General features: G+C 34.4%; 1 protein-coding gene across 3 annotated transcripts in view; it reads left to right on the top strand.

Annotated features, from left to right (window-relative positions):
• The window catches only part of LOC110462305 (exocyst complex component 4-like), a 41345-nt gene that overhangs the window by 7550 nt on the left and 13835 nt on the right, over positions 1-19960 (top strand). The window contains exons 6-17 of one of the 3 annotated variants that reach the window (XM_021516216.1): positions 902-978; positions 1307-1442; positions 2294-2448; positions 2912-2982; positions 3938-4076; positions 5392-5418; positions 10962-11033; positions 11749-11886; positions 12552-12632; positions 13463-13550; positions 14012-14176; positions 15237-15254. In XM_021516216.1, coding sequence (XP_021371891.1) covers positions 902-978; positions 1307-1442; positions 2294-2448; positions 2912-2982; positions 3938-4076; positions 5392-5418; positions 10962-11033; positions 11749-11886; positions 12552-12632; positions 13463-13550; positions 14012-14176; positions 15237-15254 — 1167 coding nt within the window. The remainder of the gene's footprint in view (positions 1-901; positions 979-1306; positions 1443-2293; positions 2449-2911; positions 2983-3937; positions 4077-5391; positions 5419-10961; positions 11034-11748; positions 11887-12551; positions 12633-13462; positions 13551-14011; positions 14177-15236; positions 15255-19960) is intronic. The other 2 variants (XM_021516218.1, XM_021516217.1) reach the window with 2 other exon arrangements.

Below are 19960 nucleotides of genomic sequence, written 5' to 3'. Positions count from 1 at the left end.
CAGAGCAGTAGAAAATGTCTAAATGGTTGATAACACTTGTGCCATCAACAAGTGTTCAGACAGCACATATCACAAGGTATTTCCCTACCAAGTACTAACACATTTTTAATCCTTCATAAACAATATATTGCGTTATAAATTAATACCAAACTTTTGAAATTCACATGCTAGTATTAGAACTGGTCAAAGGGAGACAATGTTGAGTAAAAGACAAAATAGATAGGATTTTATAAAGGATAGCAAAAAAGTGATGACTGATTTTGATATCCATTAGAAGAAGTTTATTGTGAAGTATAGTTTAAAAGCTTCAATAGAGATTACATACATGTGAGAACAAACTCACAAGATTGGCTGTAAGTTGGATATCTAGTTTATCTTAGAGCACATACAAATGTATAAACATGTATATATAAAGTATATTTTACTATACCAAACGCATATCAGAGTTGACTTAGCCAGTCATGATAAAAGTTTACCAGATATATACATTATGTGTATTACATGATATTGTTTTGCAAGTTATGAAAGAAATAACCTGCGAGATGAAAAAGGTTAGTGATGAATACAAATGTATGACATGCAATGGCGTATAATACACCTGTTCTGTTTAAACCTTCAAGATGAAAAATATTTCTTAGATTTTTAAAATTTTAAAAAAATCAATTAATATATATAATATTTTGAAAAATTCAATGAATGGGAGCGTAGCCTTTGTTTCCCCGAAATACCCAGTGATATCCCTGGATCAAACGAACACAACTGAACCTAACAGTGCAAGGTTTGAAACATATACATGAGTCATGTACCTACCAGTACAGCAGGGTGGAATATTGAAAATGTCAACAAAATCCATTTAGATGTTATGGCTGACCATGCAGTTGTTCATTATATGTTTGAACAGTTGCCAAGTTGGAGGGCCCATTGTCCGGAGTTATGGCCCTTAGAGATCTGAAGTCTGAGCTGACAACACGAAAGGAGGTATATATAAATCTAACAACTTTTCTTATTCCTAGGATTTTGCGTGAATTACTGAGTACTATAGGTGAAGTAATAAAAAAAAGTATCAACATTTAAGTTTATGAAAGAAATACTGACTACAAGTATTAAACTTCAGCCTGAAATATAGCTTTTATATTATGCAGCTTTATCAAAAGTAAATCTGAGGATATAAAGAATTCAATTTGGTGAGCGTGTCTGGTTAAAGATTATACTGAATTTATGAAGGTATTCAAAAAATTAAAACAAAGGAAAACATTCATTATCTTAAAGAGTAGCTATTTATGTTGATATTGAACATAAATTGTAGCAATTACACGAGGTTCTGATCGGTGGCCTCAACAAACAGATCTATGTAACAGTCCCTGCCAACCAGAAACCCAGCTATCGACGCACCGACTCTCTCACACGACAGGGAGACTACCCTTCTCTGGAGCGAAAGAAAAGTAAGACAGTGTCCTAAATCAGGTTGTAATGAACTTTGTCGGCTTAATGACACAAACTATCTTTTGAGATCAGTTGAAAATAGAATGGAGTTGACTGATATTATCTTCCATACAGTGGTCATTTTGAACCCTAGAATGTTTATACCTGTACAATATTAGTGGAGGGGTGTTCCATTGGCCATTCGTCCATACATCTTTGTTTGGCTTGGCATTCAGCTACATTTCTCTAGCACTATGAGTCTTACAGTTATGAAACTTTCTATGCGGATATATTTTGAGGTCTTCACCAATATATCAAGTATATATAATAATACATTGTATAGGTCTTATGCAGGATTGACTCTGTTTTGACTCTGATTTTTTCTAGACTTTTGCATTCAGTTCCATTTCAATTAAAGAAGGAACAGGGACAAATTTTAATTTTCGACGTTTACTGGTTTGATCTTTATTTTGAAAAGTATGAAAATATTTGTGATTAAACAAGACTTATAAAAGACTTACATGTGAACTTATTGCAATTGTGACCTGCATCTCCTTTTCAAATGAGTTCCTCACTAAAAGCAAAAGAGTTCTCCTTCTTTTTTTGGGGGGGGAGGGGGGGAATTTATTATGAAGCTAATTAAGTAGACATTTTGTATTTAAGTAGAACTTTTACAACAAGCAGTATATGTACTGCTAAAATGAACACTTTTAATAAAATTGCTGATAAAGGAACATAATTTCCGTCTCTTACTATTCTTCTGTCAGATTTTGACTAGGTCAATTGTAATGAGATTGTACAATCAGTTTCAGTTTAAACTGTTTTGAAAGCTATTAATTTATCCTATTGTAAAATGTTTTATTGTGCCTAGGATCTGGCCAGGATATGTTTCCTACTGTGGAGCCGTTTACACATGAAGAGATAAAAGAGGATTTGAACTCGAACCCAGAAGAAAACCCCTCCCACTTCATTGCTCTCCTAGTTGAATCTCTCTTTGTCCTGAAAAAAGTTCCAGATGGAGCTGAGGTAAAATTATCAGTAATTTTTTTTCAGGACTTTAACTAATCACTATTCTTTTGATATGTAGCTTTTAGTTTTACTAATTAATAACTTGCATTTTGTATTTTGAGTGCATGTTAATATAAAGGAAGTTTTTTCACATGTACCAGCCCAAATATGCTGGCAGTCCTGGGTTCCCAGGCATCAGAGAAAACCTGTGTAAGACCTCTTAAAAGTGTCTTACTATATATGATTGTTTTGGTATTGTTTATTACCAGAAAACCCTTGGTAAAAGTATCCCTTGTAGGCATCTTAATTTGTGTTATATGTTCGTATGTGTAATAAAACAAAAGTGAAAAAGAATGGGAAAGATAATATTAAGCTTCTGTTAAGAAATCATATTTGATAACTGCAAAATAAAGGGACTTAATTTATGTAATCCACTATTCAAAATCATTCAACGCTATTAATATATCTATTGATGTTTCAGGGACTGAAGATCAGGATACAACCAGAATTATCTGCCATTGTAGCCAGGGCCTCTCAACAGGTGGTCGAAAAGTAAGTTCCGAAAGTGGTTTCTTTAATGTTATCAAGCTTTTCTCTCAAGAGATTTAAGTATTTTAAGTATCTATCTGATATTTTCCTCAATTCATAACATATTGGGTGGCATAATAGCACTTGCCTTTCACAAAGATGTCTCCGATTGAACTTGAAAGGTATGAGGTCCCCTGCCCATCTACATGGGCTTTCTCTTGGTCCTCAGGCACCCCCAGCACACTACCATCTATGCCAATGACATGTAAAGTGATTGATATAAGTTGATCAATTTTGTTTCATATATTGTGGATAAAACATAGAAAAAGTTCCATTTAATTATCTAGCAATCTGTAATATGCTAATTTCATAAACATTATTCCACAGACTACATCAATTTATCATCATGCTACATACATTTCAAAGGAGAAAAAATACATTATCAACTTTACTACTGTAGCCAGTTTGTTGTTTGTGTGAACTCATTTTATATACAATGTGTTCGTCAGACCATTGTCCTGTTAGCTGTTCTTATGTATTGAATACATCAGGCAACTTCATTCTTCACTTTAAACTAAGGATCAGTCAATATACATTTAGAGTGCAGTATTAGAAGAAAAATTCTACTGGTTGTGAAACAATTTTCACATTTCTTACTGATAAGTGATTATTTGAAATCACAATATTTTCAATATGAGTATTGTTAGGAAAACTGGAGTAATTCGTTTCCCCTGTCATTTTTCCGTCATTCTGAGCCTCTCTAGAGCAAGAGACACTTCACCTGAATTCTGAGCGACTGCGGCAGACAATCTTTACTTTTGTGTTATTGTTCTATTTCGTCAAAATATAATATTTATTGCATTTGCATTATAAGGAAGCGCAAGTCTTAGTTTAGGCGAGATTAATCATGTCTCACTCAGACTTCATCCTCAAATTTTGTTAACACCTTTACTCAAAAATTATCATATCTTGTTTTCAGTTCTTGCCAACAGGGGGAGCTGTTAGCTAATAATAACCAGCCAAGGTTTCTGTTGGAGTTACTTATGATGGTGTTTCAGCAGTTCCGCTTGGTCGCACACATGCACAAGATGGTGTTAAGAAACCTTAACAGAGTCATTGTGAGTATCGCCTCATAATTCCAGTTTGGTTTTTACCTTTTTTTCTCAGAAATTCAAAAGATTCTTTTCTTTTTTTCATTCTGTGCAAATTCAAGTATTAACATTGAATTCACAACTGTAGTGATACTAAATACTTACAGGTGCATAGCTTTATAAAATATTTTTTTATCACAAGGTTTACATTTTATCTTCACATTCAGCCTAAAATTATGTTGAAATCAAGCTGAAAATTTCTGTGGAATGTTAACACTTTGAATGTGACTTGATAATCAAATTTCTATAATTTTCAATTTCTTTAAAGCTTTTTTAGTTTGATCATGTCTTTTCTTTTGTATACATGCTTCTATTTAATATTGTACCTTACTATTGAATGCAGATAAAAATTTTGATGCTTATATTATTAACTGGTATATACCCTGTTACCTTTCCATATCTATGAACTCTCTTGTCCTGTCCATGATTACTTAATATATGGTTAGCAGGGTAAGATAACTCAGAAATAGTACTTAACATTATTCAGTTAAGATTGCCTACCTTTACATGGTTGATACTGATAGATTTGAACCGTTCAAAAATAGATCACCAAATAAAGGAAGGGCTTATCATCAAAGACTGTCGGGTTTTGTTTGCCTTTTTCTTCATTACTAACCATTGTAAATATTTATGACATAAAAACTTTAGTCTAGATGAGCAGAGCATGAAATAGTTTCATTAGTTTAAAGAAATCAAAGTACATTGTTGACGTTTATTTTTTACTTTGGATGAACTTTACAATGAAATCACACATGCATATATCTTTAAAAAGATATGTGATAATTTTGAAATCTAACTAAATGCAAGATAGCTACATGTATATGGTGGCAGCATTAGAAATGATAGAAGGGCTTCTTTGATCTGTTTGAGCAAAAATGATTACATTGGAAAGAAAATAGAAAAACTTCAGTGTATATGTATTTCATAGATTATAACAAGTTTTTTCAGATTGTTATAAAGTGCCATTTTATCATTCATGCCAGAAAATCTAGTTACATAGTATTAAATGAGAAAAAAATATATAAAAAATAAATTAAAAAATTGTCAAAAAGACCAGTGTTTTATATATTAGAGCTTAACATTACTTGCAATCAGATCTGATTTAGCTTAGCTAGTGTACATATTGAAGTCATAGTTCCATTCAAAGATCAACAGGCATAGTATTGGACACCAGAAATCATAAATTTGCATTCATAAAGTCCCAATATTTTGTTGTTCAGATAGCAAAATGTTACAGTGTATATATATACCTTGTTCAAAAGATATTTGAAATATTTTAAAGCCAACCACAGCTGAACATCAAGAGGAGGTAACTGTTATTATCATTTTGGAATGAAACGTTGTCACCTTCAGATGTACCTTGCCAGTTACTAAGCACCAATCTAAGTATTGAAATTAAAATCTTGCATTCCATTCCGTAAATTTCGTTTCTCTTTGATTAAATGGAGCAATAGTGTATTTTCAGGTCAAATGTTGCACGATATTTTTGCTCCAGCAAATCGGAGAAGCTGTATATATATATAGAAAGATTATTGATATTGAAAATGTAATGATTAGATTTGAAAGACAATCATAATTCATTCACATAATTGACCTGATATGCTAAGTTGCAAGATTTTTATGGAGGGAAACGAAATTAACAGAATGGACCTAATGCATGATTTGATTGGTACTAGATTGAGTATACACCTTTTTTTGTTATGCCTCTGTTGTACAGGGATATTTTTGCATCCTCGTCTTACGTTGTTGCCGAAATTATTCTGCTTTATTTTGTATTTCTGGTTTTTATATTTTTTCGGATTTGTCCAACAATTGATCATTTTTAATGAAATTTGTTCATATACAGTTGACGGGTTCTTGCATGTTTCTGACCCTGGGCTGTACTGTAGTTAGTTTTAAGGTATCACTGTGCTTTCTATGGGCCTTATCTATAAAGTTAAACAATTCATTTTAATTCACAAGATGATCCATATACAAATTGCACTTGTAAGTAAAATTGCTACTGACGAGATTAATTGATGAAAGCTGTGTCTTTATTAAAAAAAAGATAGAAACTCCATTTTAATGATTGCTTTTAGCATTTATTGATTTTCATGTAAATGACTTCAATATGTTGCAGGCATAATGTTTATGAGTATCATGTTGCCTGGCTGTTTATGTAGACAAACCCATTCATCTATTTTCAAATGTAAAATTTCAGGGATAAAGCCTCATGCAACCTTCAAATGTTACTGCTGGTCATGAAAATCGCTGTGAAGGCTCGCCAGAAAGCAACCGCAAATCACAAGGCCTGTCCTATTTCATAAATAAACAACACTGGTCCGACTGTTTTGAATGCAATAAAAGAAAGTGTCTATGATCCATGTAGCTATTAAAGGGAGATGACTCTCTATCACAGTTCTAGATAAAAATGTAAGGGAAAAGTGTAGCTTTGAAAATGAGATAGCCTAGAAATGTAAGGAAGCATCATTATGTAGTTCAGCCTTCTAACCATATTGCAATGTGAAATAATGTTCCTTGATAATATTAAAGAAAAAAGCATTGAAATTTTTAAAATGAGCATATGGGTCAAAATATAATTTTAGCTAAATATGACATGTAATTAAAGTTAAACATTTTTTTTTTAATAATTTAAGGATAAAACCCTGTTTTTCCATTTGCCTTGAACATGTGACACCATGATCTTGTTTGTTTGAAGGCATTAGAGAATGGGTGTTATCATGCCATGATATATGAAAATGGGGAAGATATTGAATTATATTATTAAACTTTAGTACCTCACCTTTATAACAGAGTGTCTGATTGGATGATATTGATACCTGATGGGGCAATAAAACATAATGTCATCCTCACACTACCTGGTCTCCCCGATCATATTTCCCTTATTCAGGACCTCACTAGAAACAAAAAGGGCAAAAGCCATGCACCACAACCGAGTTCCGAATGACTGAAGCAGACAATAATTAATGGTGCGTCAACCTGTTCATCTTTACTACTGGATTATTGTTTTATTTCAACATAATAACATTTGTATTGCCCTCCTTGGTAGGGAAACACAATTCTTTGTTTCCCCTTCATTAATCATGTTTAAGTCAGGCTTCCTCCTCATGAAACATGATTAATCTCGGAGAAACAAAGAATTGTGTTTCCCTATACCTCAAGGGCTATAAATATACAATACCCGTTATATGCCTGGTAGTGCAAAATGAAAGCTGTTGATAAAATGAGTAACAGAATAGGAGTAGATGAAAATACTTGGAATTCTTTTAATTAACAAAGTAGACGTACACAGCATTGTAGAAAATCACTGGCAGGTACACATTGAGCTTATCAATACACACATAGCACTATTTGCTTTCACCTTCGACCCAAGAAATACAGACAAAACTGTAACGCTGATTTTAAAAATCATAAATTTGTTTAAATTTTAACTTCCAACTACACTATACAATATATCGTAGTCCTCAAAACCTGGCTTATTGCACATTAATGCTTATAACAAAATCCTTGGTTTGTAACAATGAACTGTTTGTAACCCTATCATACAATTAAGCAATAATAAACACATTTTTGAGGTTCCCTGTGGTTAATTACAAATGTGTTTTACAGCAATCCATGCTTGGACCATACTAATTAAGTCTTATACTTATCAATCTTCTTCTCAAATGAACAAGTAACATAGAACCATTTTTCTTTACAACTCAAGTAACACTGGAACATGGGATCTGGAATGGCACCGTTTTATCTTTACAAGTGACACACTGGATCATTGGGGCAGAATGATAATATTTTTTTCTGTAATCTAAAACTTGTAGAGTTTTGACTTATTTTTAAAATGTCCACCTTCCTCAGATTTGTTACAATGATTAATGGTGCTAATATATACACCGCAGAGATAGTGATGTGCTGACATCACTTTGTCTATAGTTTACTGTACATGTATGAGCAATTTTAAATTCTGTTTTAAACAAAACAGGTACCACTTTCCGGTATCTGGATTGACGGGTATAAAGATTTGGTCAGCACAATTTCTCTGGCTTTCAGACAATCTTGTTTCTTATGTAAAATACTTTGATGTAAACTTAGAATATCAATGAACTGGAACTTTCATGACTTACAAAAAATCCATGAAAAACTGTGAAGACAACACAAAGCTGACTTATATAATCTTATTCTTTCTCCTAATAATGTCAATAATGTGTGGATTTTATTTTATTTTGTTGCAGAATTAAATGTTTTATTGTTTAGTTGTTGTCAAACACAACTATATACTACTAAGATATAAATAACAATTCTGGCTGGTCATTTTCTCACAAGTTAACAATATTAATTCCATCTGGTAAGTTGGTCACCTAGACAACATTAAGGAATGATTTCATATCTGAATGTCACAGTGTCTGCTGGTATATGTGTGTGTGTATATGAGCATCTCATCATGAGCACTTGACAATAATGTCACCATGCCTAACATTCTGAGCTTTATTTGTCCCTATAATCACTGTGTATATCTATTTTATATGTAGATGTTAGAATGATTAACAATATCATGGCACTAATTTGTATAAAAAAAAAAACATTTCAGAACTTATTTTTACGCTCTTTTCCCAAAAATCAAGAAAAGATTTTTTTTTATGCATATAACTCTTTCTGAACCAGATCTTGTTGTTAAGTGTGAAATGAATAAAATACACTGTTTCAATTCAATGGTGCCACACATAGCGGTCTTGGGACCATGCAGAAAGCTGATTTGTTGACTCAATCTGTTTTGGCATCAATGCTAAACGGAATATTTCTACAAAAGCTTACTGAAGCATGGAGTCATAACATTTGTAGACTGCTGGAATAAACGCATACAGCTATCAAGTTTAAATGATAGACCTTGTCCCACTTTTAAAAACATGTTAACTAGATTATCTTAAAAATTTCAAAAGACTTTGAAGAACTAATGCCAGAGACCAAATGAGATTTGTCCTGTAGCTTGTTGGTGAAGGGATATCAAATTAGTTAAATTGAATTACATTGACCCTGTTTTAATGTCAGTGAATTTGGTCAAATGCAATTAACACTTTAAATTCATGACTTCTACAGAATCAAATTTTGGAAGTCAAGATACATGTTTTAAGCTATAAGCTAGCTAGGTTGGTGGACTGTTATGTTTGCTTCAAATGAATGACCTTGACCACTTTAAAGCCACTAAGATTAGTTTTGCAAAAATTACAAAATAATAATGTACACAATTAATGCCCAGGGGCTTTTCATGTAAAATTCGGATTTTAAAATTAAGCACTGAATTTGTAAAGATAAATAAGGCAGGCCTGTCAGTATATTTCTCCAGGTCCTGACAAATTAACATCCTATATAAGTGTCGGACTTTTATCTTGCTGTACCTCGCTAGTATATTTAATACGAAGCATTCACTTGAACACAAGCAAAGGATAGTCAGAGTAAAAATATTAAAGTGTATCTGAGTTGTACACAAAACTTCTGAAAATATGTACCAATATTTAGTATAGTTTCTAATTCTCAGATTCATGTCTCTTACACATATAGAGAGGATCTATCAGAAGTTTCCCTTAATTCATGTTAGATTTATGATACTAGTTTTGGATTTTTTGCTCACCTTATACAATACTGCAGCGTCCGTCGTCCGTCAACTTTACACTTCTAGTCATGAACCACTGAGCGGATTTTAACAAAATTTGGTGTGGAGCATCCTTGGGTGAATAAGAACCAATTTGTATAAATGATGGGTCTGGCCCCCCAGGGGCCTGAGGGGCGGGGCCCAATAGGGGAAATATAGCAAATTCTTTAAAATCCTTCTTCTTTTGTAGGAAAGAAAGGATTTGTTCCATATTTGGTCTGAAGCATCCTTTGGTGAAGGGGAACCAATTTTGTATAAACCGTGGGTCTGGCCCCCCAGGGGCCTGAGTGGCAGGGCCCAATAGGGGAAACATTGCAAATTATTCTTTAAAATCCTTCTTCTTCTGTAGAAATGAAAGGATTTGGTCCATATTTGGTGTGGAGCAATCTTGGGTAAAGGGGAAACAATTTTGTATAAACGGTGGGTGTGGCCCACCTGGGGGCTGAGAGGCAGAGCCCAATAGGGGAAACATAGCAAATTATTCTATAAAATCCTTCTACTTCTGTAGGAATGAAAGGATCTGGTCCATATTTAGTCTGAAGCATCCTTGGGCCGAGGGGACTTAATTTTTTATAAGCAGTGGGTGTGGTCTCCCAGGGGGCAGAAGGGCAGGGCCCAATAGGGGAAATAGAGGTAAAACCTTTAAAATCCTTCTTCGACCATCGGGATTAATTAGTCTGGAGCATCCTTGGGCCAAGGGGACTCAAATTGTGTATAATTGGTATGTATGACCCCCCTAGGGGCATAGGGGTGGGGCTCTGTTTGAAGTTTTTTCTCGCTATATCTCAAGTACTGGATGGATCTTTCTGAAATTTCATATGTACTTACAGCACCTACCATGGAGTGCTATATCTTTACTTCATTTCTAGCAGAAATAGGCCAGGATACCCTTGAAAGAATCTGTAGAATGTTAAAATCTTTGTGTACTTGTCTATTGAAAATCTTATTGGTGTGGAATAAGGATATTTTAATTTAATATAACAAAATAATAGCTAGTCTTCATTTTACTATATATCTGAATTATTTCATTTATCATATTTGGCCATGGAAATGTAAACCTGTGTTATTTAAATATGAAATAATCGAAGATGCTGAAGATGCCAGAATGTTTAGTTGAATAGCTTACATGCTATATGATTTATGTTATTGAAATTATAGAGCTATTATTATGACTAACGCCAGAAATTTGATCTTTGATTATTATTTTTCAGAAATCTGGTGTCCTAATTCGGGGAGAACAGATGTACGATATGACGGATGTGTGGTCCAAAATACAAGCTGTGGTAGGGTTCTTTCGTTCAACGCCCATCACTCCTTATCTGATTAGGGCCTTGAAAAGTGTTTAAATTTTGTATTTTTGAAATGTACTGGAAAGCAAAAGATTTTCATTTCAGTAGCAGTCCTGAAAGACTCAAATAAAGAAACAGCTTTATTATACCTTGTGCCAATGCTGTATGGCATGGAGCATAGGGAAAATAACTGCATTTGAATGTCATATAAAAACATTAAAAAAAACCAGCAAATGGTGTGGAGCCAATAAGGGAAAACATTTTAATTGTAAACTTAAGAGGCTTTTTTCACATAGTACTCGGCCATTTGGAACCAGTCACTTTCCTGACATCAACTAATGAAAATTTGTGCAAAGTCTTGGAATGACAGCCATTTGGAAACCAGCCACTTTAAATTTCATGACATCAGCTGATGGAATGTGGGAAGTTTTGAAATGACACCGTTAATTATCTCCAAGGTGTTTTTTTAATGTTCCACTATTCCATGTGTTATCGACAATAATGAAATTCTTTATATAATTTCAGTTTTTACTTTTGAAATGCTTGAATAGTGGTACTCTGTTTGGCCTGTCTTATCATACTTTGAACTAATTATGGGTAGTTTATTATTAGAACTCATTGAAATGAAACCAATCAAATAAAAATGAACATCTTGATAGTATTCAATATAAGAGTCATTGGATTGTCAAAACTTTTGGTTATTTTTCAGATTGAGTTGCTGTTACGGGAGTACCTAGATGTACAAAACACTGCTGCTTCACGACAACGGGCCCCCAGTAGCTTTGATGAGCCAAGTACAGATATCAGCCAATACTTCTCAAAGAAACGACCAAACAAACCAAAAAAGGTGTGCTATCGTTATATAGTAACATCATACTTGAACCCTTTCACCACTGTAGACCATAATGGACTCACCCAGATGAATGTATGGTAGAGTCTACTCAAGTTATATTACCTAGGGGTGAAAGGGTTAAATGTACTCGGATAGATACATGGTCTTCATAAATTGTTTGTGATATCTTTCTTTTTTTGTGCAAGATTTTGAAGATTTGTTGTAAATCAATGACAAAATTTTACAATCACAGCATTTCTCTCAACTAGTTCTTGCATTCATTGAAGTGAGATTTATGTTTCACAGTTTATCGGAAATGCTTAAAATTGCTTATAAAAACAGAGTGAGAGTGCCTGACTGATGGATGTGTGGAGATATTTTTGGAATTTTTCAAAAACATGCCTCTGCCTAGAATATTGAAGTCTTGGTTCAAGCATGTTGATGACAAAACAAATTCTGATAGAAGTACTGACTAAAATTGAGCTCAACAATGATTGTTAAACAACATAAAAACATTTAATAAAAAGATGTCACTTTTTCCTATTAACGTAATTTCTATTGATGCTAGCACTACAGACGTGTGATAAATCTATCACAGAGTAAAGCACTTTGATTAATTACTTTGTACCTGTAATACTAACACAATGATAACTTCTAATTACGATTATTACCAATTTCAGCCAGCCTTGTTTCGCTTCGATGCGTCTATTCATGCGATGAGCACCAACAGTTATGTTGAGGACAGTCGAGCGTTTGATACGGTAAGCAGATATTTTATCACACAAGGAGATAGGACATGTTGGTCCAAAAATACTTAACAAGGAGCTTGTATGTAATGTAATTAAACTTGACTCACTTATTCAAACCTTCTTTAATTTCGTGACAAGTCAAAGCAAATCTTTCATCATCTTGTATATTTCCAGAAATTTTGAAATTCAGAATATTAGATATTTCTCAATGACATTTCGAAAGTTTGTTTAAATGAATCTGCCAAGTTGGTTAAAACCTTATCAAGCTTTACAAGCTCATTATAATTAATGTTTTTTTCAAAAGGTGTTTTGTTGTTTTTTTGTCTTCCACCAATCACTTTGAATCCATAAACTGTACTTGTGAAATTCAGAATGTTAGATATTTCTCAATGACATTTCGAAAGTTTGTTTAAATGAATCTGCCAAGTTGGTTAAAACCTTATCAAGCTTTACAAGCTCAAATGTTTTTTTCAAAAAGGGTTTTGTTGTTGTTTTGTCTTCGACCAATCACTTTGAATCAATAAACTGTACTTGAAGTGTTTGTGCTGAACTATGACACATACAAGATGAAAATTTGGTGTTAATCAAGCATTGAAAAAGTGGAATCAGTTTTATATAAAGTTCAACTTAATTACACCTTAAGGTAAAATCAGAATTAGTAATACTTTCTTTGAAAACATGAAATAAACCAACAGTCTTGCACTTGGATTATAAATGGTCAATATCAGATTATATAGACAAATCATATTTATTCCTGCTCACACTTTTCTTTATATGATTTGTGAAAAATGATTCTCGTTAGCTGTTTTGGTTGAGTTATTAGCTGTAAATGTGTATTGTAGAGTGACATGTTCAATGCCAGTATGTTAGCTGAGATGGGACTGGAGAAACACCAGATGGTCTGCAAGCCTAGCGTCTACAATATCACAGGTAAGCTGATCTCTCTCAGCTAAAACAGGAGACAATCTTGTGAAGGGTGGGAGAAGTGAAAATCATTCAAGTCTAAACTAAATTATGTTTAATTACATCAGTTCTAAAGTCGCTGGCCATAGGTTGAGTCAGCATGATAATTAAACTGAGTGTCGCTGGTCAGGCTACTGTAGTTGTACATGTTGTACTATTGAAAGGCACCAACCAGTTCACTGTGTGAATGAACTTTTCATAATAATAAAGGATGATAATTTTAAACAAAGTTTAACCACACAATGGAACTGAATACATGCTGTGAGTTGTTTTATGTGTTTTTATCTCTCTCTCTGGTAGTTTGCTTAGCGAGGAATCCCCTGATTAGGGTCCAGAGGTTGACATGTGTGAATTAAACTGATATTTGATTATATTTAATCATGAAGATAACACAAATAATGTATGTAGCAATGCTAATCCTATTACAGCCATCTTTAAGCCACTACAGGACTTCATCAGGGAGGTAGAAGATGCTATTGCCTGTATGGATGGATCCTCAAGTCTTCAGGCCTTCGTCACCGACTTTGTCCAGGATATCTTCCTCGGTCAGGTCCACTACTCTGTCAAAAACAGCATAGAAGCTGCCACCATAGGTAATCTACCACAAATGTGGCCTTGTTTTGTTTGAATAGATGTTAAAGACGTATTGTTTTCTAGAAAATACCCAGCATAGTATCTGTGATTTATGTAACTCATCAATAACATAGTTGATACATATTTGAATTTGCAAACTTGAAGTGTTTTAAAATCATGTTTATGATTGGTGACATATTGGGTCCAATTTTCATGAACACTCCATAACTAAAGGAAATTTCTTACAAGTTAGATGGCTTAATTGGATTAAGAATGAATTTTCCTCTTCCTCAGTAATGCTCTTCATTATAGAAACTTTCAGGAAGTTAATCAATGTGTGTGTATTTGGATTCTGCTGCCTTTGCACAGCTTGTTAAAATATTGAAACTGTTTAAACATCTAACTATTGAAGCTTTAAATGATAAAATATTCTTAAAGGAAAACATTAAATGACCAATTGTAACTGTTCAAATGCCATACTACTGATTTGATGTGTTTGAAAAGTAAACATATGGAAATGAATTGCAGTTCGTGGGATTTGCCTCCATTTTGATCGTCTATGATGCTTATTTCATTAAGGTTTGCAGTTATGATTAATAAAAAATAAATTTTGGGGCACAATATTTTATTTACATGTTTTCCCCATCGAAAGGTTATTTTTGTATTAAGGCAGTAGGATTTACAGTAACATTTAATTATACTGCCAATATTTATTCAGCAGAATTTTGGCTTTATAAAAGAGTCTGGTGACATATCAAAAAGACAATTATGAAGCAATTGATAAGGAAAGGGTTTCATTGAAAAATGTGGTTTCAAATAAGACGAGCTTTTTTATCAAGGTTTTACCGAACTGGAAGAACACTTTATTTGTAAAAATATTATTCACCCATGAAAAAAGTGGAAAACAAATACCCAGTAGAAATGAATATTTGCCAAAAATTGTTGATTTGTAAAAATAAGGCTGGACCTCATTGTAACAACACTTATGTGAGTAATTAGCGGTACAGTGTATTTTGTGAAATGGATGTTTCTATGTAATGGTCATAACTGTCCTGTTTTGTGGTCATTCTACTGCTGCAGTGGATGAGGAAGAACAGTGTAAGTTAGCATGTTTCTGGCGGTCAATATGGCCGGATATTTACAGTGGTCAGCTTTGTTCATCACCGAAACTTTTGTTTTCCTTATTTTTCCGTCATTTTTTGTCCTCCGCTTGTTATTAGTCAAAGCGGTGATTATTATTTTCAGTCCATTTATTGGTCATATGTTCATCTCATTAATTTCCACACAACCATTCTCCACAAATCTGTTTATATTATGTACATTTGTATATTTATCACAATACACAGCTATGCCCAGTGTGAAGAGCATGGTATACTTACTTTAACTTGCAAGATTACCAACACTTCCTTACAATTTTGATTGAATGATAGTAATAATGTTCCTAAAATTTTCAGCAGTTGAACTTTTCCAAACTACACTATGAATGTATATATACATAGAATACATGTATTTTGGTATCCAAAATTTGCTAATTTTTGTGTGATTGATCATTTCAAATATTTTAGATATCCTCCTTTTCTATCGAAAAAAAATTAAAAGCATGAGAACACATTCAAGACAAGAAAGTAATATCATTTAACCAGTTAGTTGGAATTAACGTCAATAGATTTTGATGTAACTTAATGAATGGATGCGTCAGATTCACGTACGTGTTACTAAAATCATGAGGAGCTATGAGACTTAGTCATCAATACCAAATGAGGTTACAGAACGTCTACTGTCTGATCATGCATTTGAAAAATCTGTCCCTTCAGAAAGATTTTTCTGATTTTGACTGACGAACTTCTCCACATATATCCAACTCATCAAATGTGTGTATTTTTAATTTGTTATTGTTTTGTCTGTTGTGTATCCAAACTGTTTTTGTGCTGAATTTTGTGTTGTTCTTGTCTAGTGACTTAATTTTGATGTGACTGCATTTTGATGTTTTGGGGGGGGGGGAAGGTATTTATCAATCTTTCTTTACTTGAAAAATATTGCAGCACTATAGTTACTCTTTAATTTAAGTAACTGACAAATATTTATAATTTTTCAGTCACTGAACAATCAAACAAAATGCTGGGTTAACTTTGTCATAAATAAAATATCCAGGTATATCTGACTCCTGAGAACTGCTTATAATTTTGATCACATTTTGTCAAGCAGGTAAATTTCACTTGAGAATGAGTTCGCTCCATCAGATGTGAATTACAATGTACTTAATAGATATCTGCTCTATAAATTGGTTCCTTAAGAATCATTATTTGTTTTCTTACCAAAAAAAACCAGGGTCTACCTGGCTGTCAAACACATTTTTTCTAGACATTGATGGAAATCTTTACATCCAAATTACTTTTTTTTTTACAAATTTTCATATACAGTCATTAAGTAACAACCATTAACTTGTTTCTGGATCCTATTAATGCAATGTATATAAGAGCATATGTTCTTGTTTATCTATACAAATCAAATTTGATATTTACTATTACTGTTACCGGGTATTCGTTTTAAAATTATCAAAATTTAGAAATGGATGGATGTCAGTGTTTGAAGAAGGTATGGTATTGCTGACATCTGCAGATCTCTTAAATAAATTATTTATTGTTACAACAAATCCGAGTCACTAGATAAAATAACATACAGTAATTTGTGTCTTTATATATACCAGAATTTACTGTATCAAAGATTGTTGTAACCTTGTTTTCTATGCAGTGTCCACACAAATTTTGCCATACCGCAGCGTCCGTCGTCTGTCTGTCCGTCAACTTTTCCTTTAAAACGCTACTTGTCCTGAACAGCCAGGTAGATTTGAACTAAATTTGGTCTGGAGCATCTTTAGGCCAAGGGGACTCAATTTTGTGTAAATGGTGGGTGTGGCCCCTCTGTGGGCAGAGGGGCAGAGCCCAATAGGGGAAGTAGAGGTAAAACCTTTAAAATTCTTCTTCTACCGTAGGGATTGAGGGATTATATCCTAATCTAGTCTGGAGCATCCTTGTGCCAAGGGGACTCAATTTTGTATAAATGGTGGGCCCCGCTCCCCTGGGGGCAGAGGGGCGGGGCCCAATAGAGGTAAAACATTTAAAAAACATTCTATCATAGGGATTAAGGGATTTTCTCCTAATCTAGTCTGGAGCCTCCTTGGGCCAAGAGGACTCAATTTTGTATAAGCAGTGGGTTTGGCCACCCTGGGGGGGGGGGGGCCCGGGGCCAAAAGGGGGAAAAAGGGTTAAAACCTTTAAAAACCTTCTACCGTAGGGATTAAGGGATTTTCTCCTAATCTAGTCTGGAGCATCCTTGGGCCAAGGTGACTCAATTTTGTATAAACGGTGGGTGTGGCATCCCTGGAGGCAAAAGGGCAGGGCCTAATAAGGAAATACAGGTAAAACCTTTAAAATCCTTCTTCTAATTTAGAGATATAGGGAGTTTATTCTAAGTTTGTCTGAAGCATCCTTGTGTCAAGGGGACTCAATTTTGTATAAACGGTGGGTGTGATCCCTCTGGGTGCAGAGGGGCGGGGCTCAAAAGGGAAGTTTGAAGTTTTAATCTTCAAAGCCCTTCGGCTTCTCCTTCTTTAACATTCGAGGGGTTTTATCCAAATTTGGCCAGGAGCATCCTTGGAATAAGGGGACTTAATTTTGTATAAGCAGAGGTCATGGTTCGCCTTGGCAGTGGTGTGGGGTCCAATAGGGGAAATTCAGTTAAATCTTCAAAAGCCTTCTCCTTCAGGTTTATTGGAGGAATTTTAACAAAATTTTGTGTAGAGCATCCTTGGGTGAAGGGGATTCAACTTTGTATAAACGGAGGGTGTGGCCTGCCTTGGGAAAGGAGGATGGGGCCCAATAGGGGAACTTGCATAATATCTTCGAAAATTCTTCTCCTTCTGTACCATTAAGGATTTGAACCAAACTTGGTCCAAAGATAAACAGAGGTTGTGACTAAGGGGGGCAAAATGGTAAATTGAGGTTGATCTTTAAAATCGATCTCCTTCAGTATGCTAGGAGTTATTTACTCAAATTTGGTCCGTCCAGGGCATCATTTAGCAAGGGGGGACTCAATTTGTATAACAGAAAGTGTGGTCACCCTGGAATCCTTCTCCTTAAGTTCATTTGGAGGGATTTAAAAAAAAATTGTGTAGAGCATCCTTGGGCAAAGGGGACACAATTTTGTATAATTGGAGAGTTGCTTTTAGGTTAAAAGGTTAATGTTTAAAATCCACCCCAATTCGTGGAGGCAGAAAGAAGGGACCTAATGAGGGATTGGTGTTGCTGTGAGACAGAGCCAATATTTGGTAATAGTTGCAGTATTGTATATAATTAGAATAATTTTCCATGGTTGCTTGATTATCCAGGTGAGCAATACAGGACCACTGGGCCTCTTGCTTAATTAACACACGGCATGCTTTTATACTAAAAAAGGACAGAAGGGGTGAGATTAAATAGATCCTCGTTAGAAAGTGAGGAAATTGTGCATTTCATTTGTTTTTAATGCCTACCTTGAACTTGATTGAAGTACAAACAGGTAATGTCCCATTAGGGGGACACACTACTTTTAGAGTGCTAATAGACTTACTTTAAGATGTCATTAAGAAAAATGACTTCTCCTATATTAAGTTCAATCAAAAGGAAGAATGCATGCAAATATGCATACTTACCAACATGGACTGGTCCTATCCTGGACCTTAGCATATTATAATCCCTCATACTTTAAAAGTGAGCCAATGTCAGTATAAAAGTTTTTATGTCACCTGAGCTTTGCTCAAGTGACCTATTCCAATCACTTTCCGTCCGTCGTCGTTCGTCGTCCGTCGTTCGTCGTGCGTCGTGCATAAACTTTTTACATTATCAACTTCTTCTCAAGAACCAGTGGATGGAATTTTTTCAAACTTGGTCAGAATCATCCTTGGTAGATGAGGCTACCAAATTGTAAAATTGGGATTCCTACCTCAACCCTAGGGGCCAGGGCGGGGCCCCAAAGGGAAAATTAACCAATATTTCAAAAATCTTCTTCTCCAGACTCAGAGGTATTACAGTCATTTTCCCGGTATTGATGGAAAGATCATCAGGGGCTTAATTTAAATTGATTTCCACATCATATCTAAACAATAAAATAAAGCTACCAGTACCTATGCTATAACTCAGGTGACCGCTAAGGCCCTTGGGCCTCTTGTTTTATGTATATATCCCTTATTTATAACGGCTAATGAAATGCTCCTGACATTGTGCTCATGTGTTGTTTGTTTATATTTATACTGATTTAAATGGAGTAGTGTACTTACCGACGGTCACTGATTTCCTTCTATCTTGTCCAAATATTAGCATTTTTAGGTCACCTGAGCTTAAGCATGCGTCGTCCGTTAACATTTTACATTTTCAACTTAAGCTGAAATACTGGCAAAGGGATTTCATTAATATTTCATGGGAAGGTTACTGACATCTCCCTGACCAAGTGTTGTTATTTTTCGGGTCGATCAGAAATCCAAAATGGCCGCCGCAGCCGCCATTTTGAAAAACTTTTTCAAATTTAAAGCCAAGTTCTACTGGGCTGATTGAACTGAAACTTAATAGGAATGATCGACTCATGGTCCTGACAAAGTGTTGTTATTTTTGGGGTCGATCAGAAATCCAATATGGCCGCCACATCCGCCATTTTGAAAAACTATTTCAAACTTAATGTCAAGTTCTACTGAGCCGATTGAACCGACACTTAATAGGAATGATCGACTCATGGTCCTAACAAAGTGTTGTTCTTTTTTGGGTCAATCAGAA

This window comes from Mizuhopecten yessoensis, unplaced genomic scaffold, assembly GCF_002113885.1.
Source record: "Mizuhopecten yessoensis strain PY_sf001 unplaced genomic scaffold, ASM211388v2 scaffold10771, whole genome shotgun sequence".
Taxonomy (NCBI): domain Eukaryota; kingdom Metazoa; phylum Mollusca; class Bivalvia; order Pectinida; family Pectinidae; genus Mizuhopecten; species Mizuhopecten yessoensis.
The sequence above is the reverse complement of the archived record's forward strand: the minus strand, read 5'-3'. Positions and strand labels throughout refer to the sequence as shown.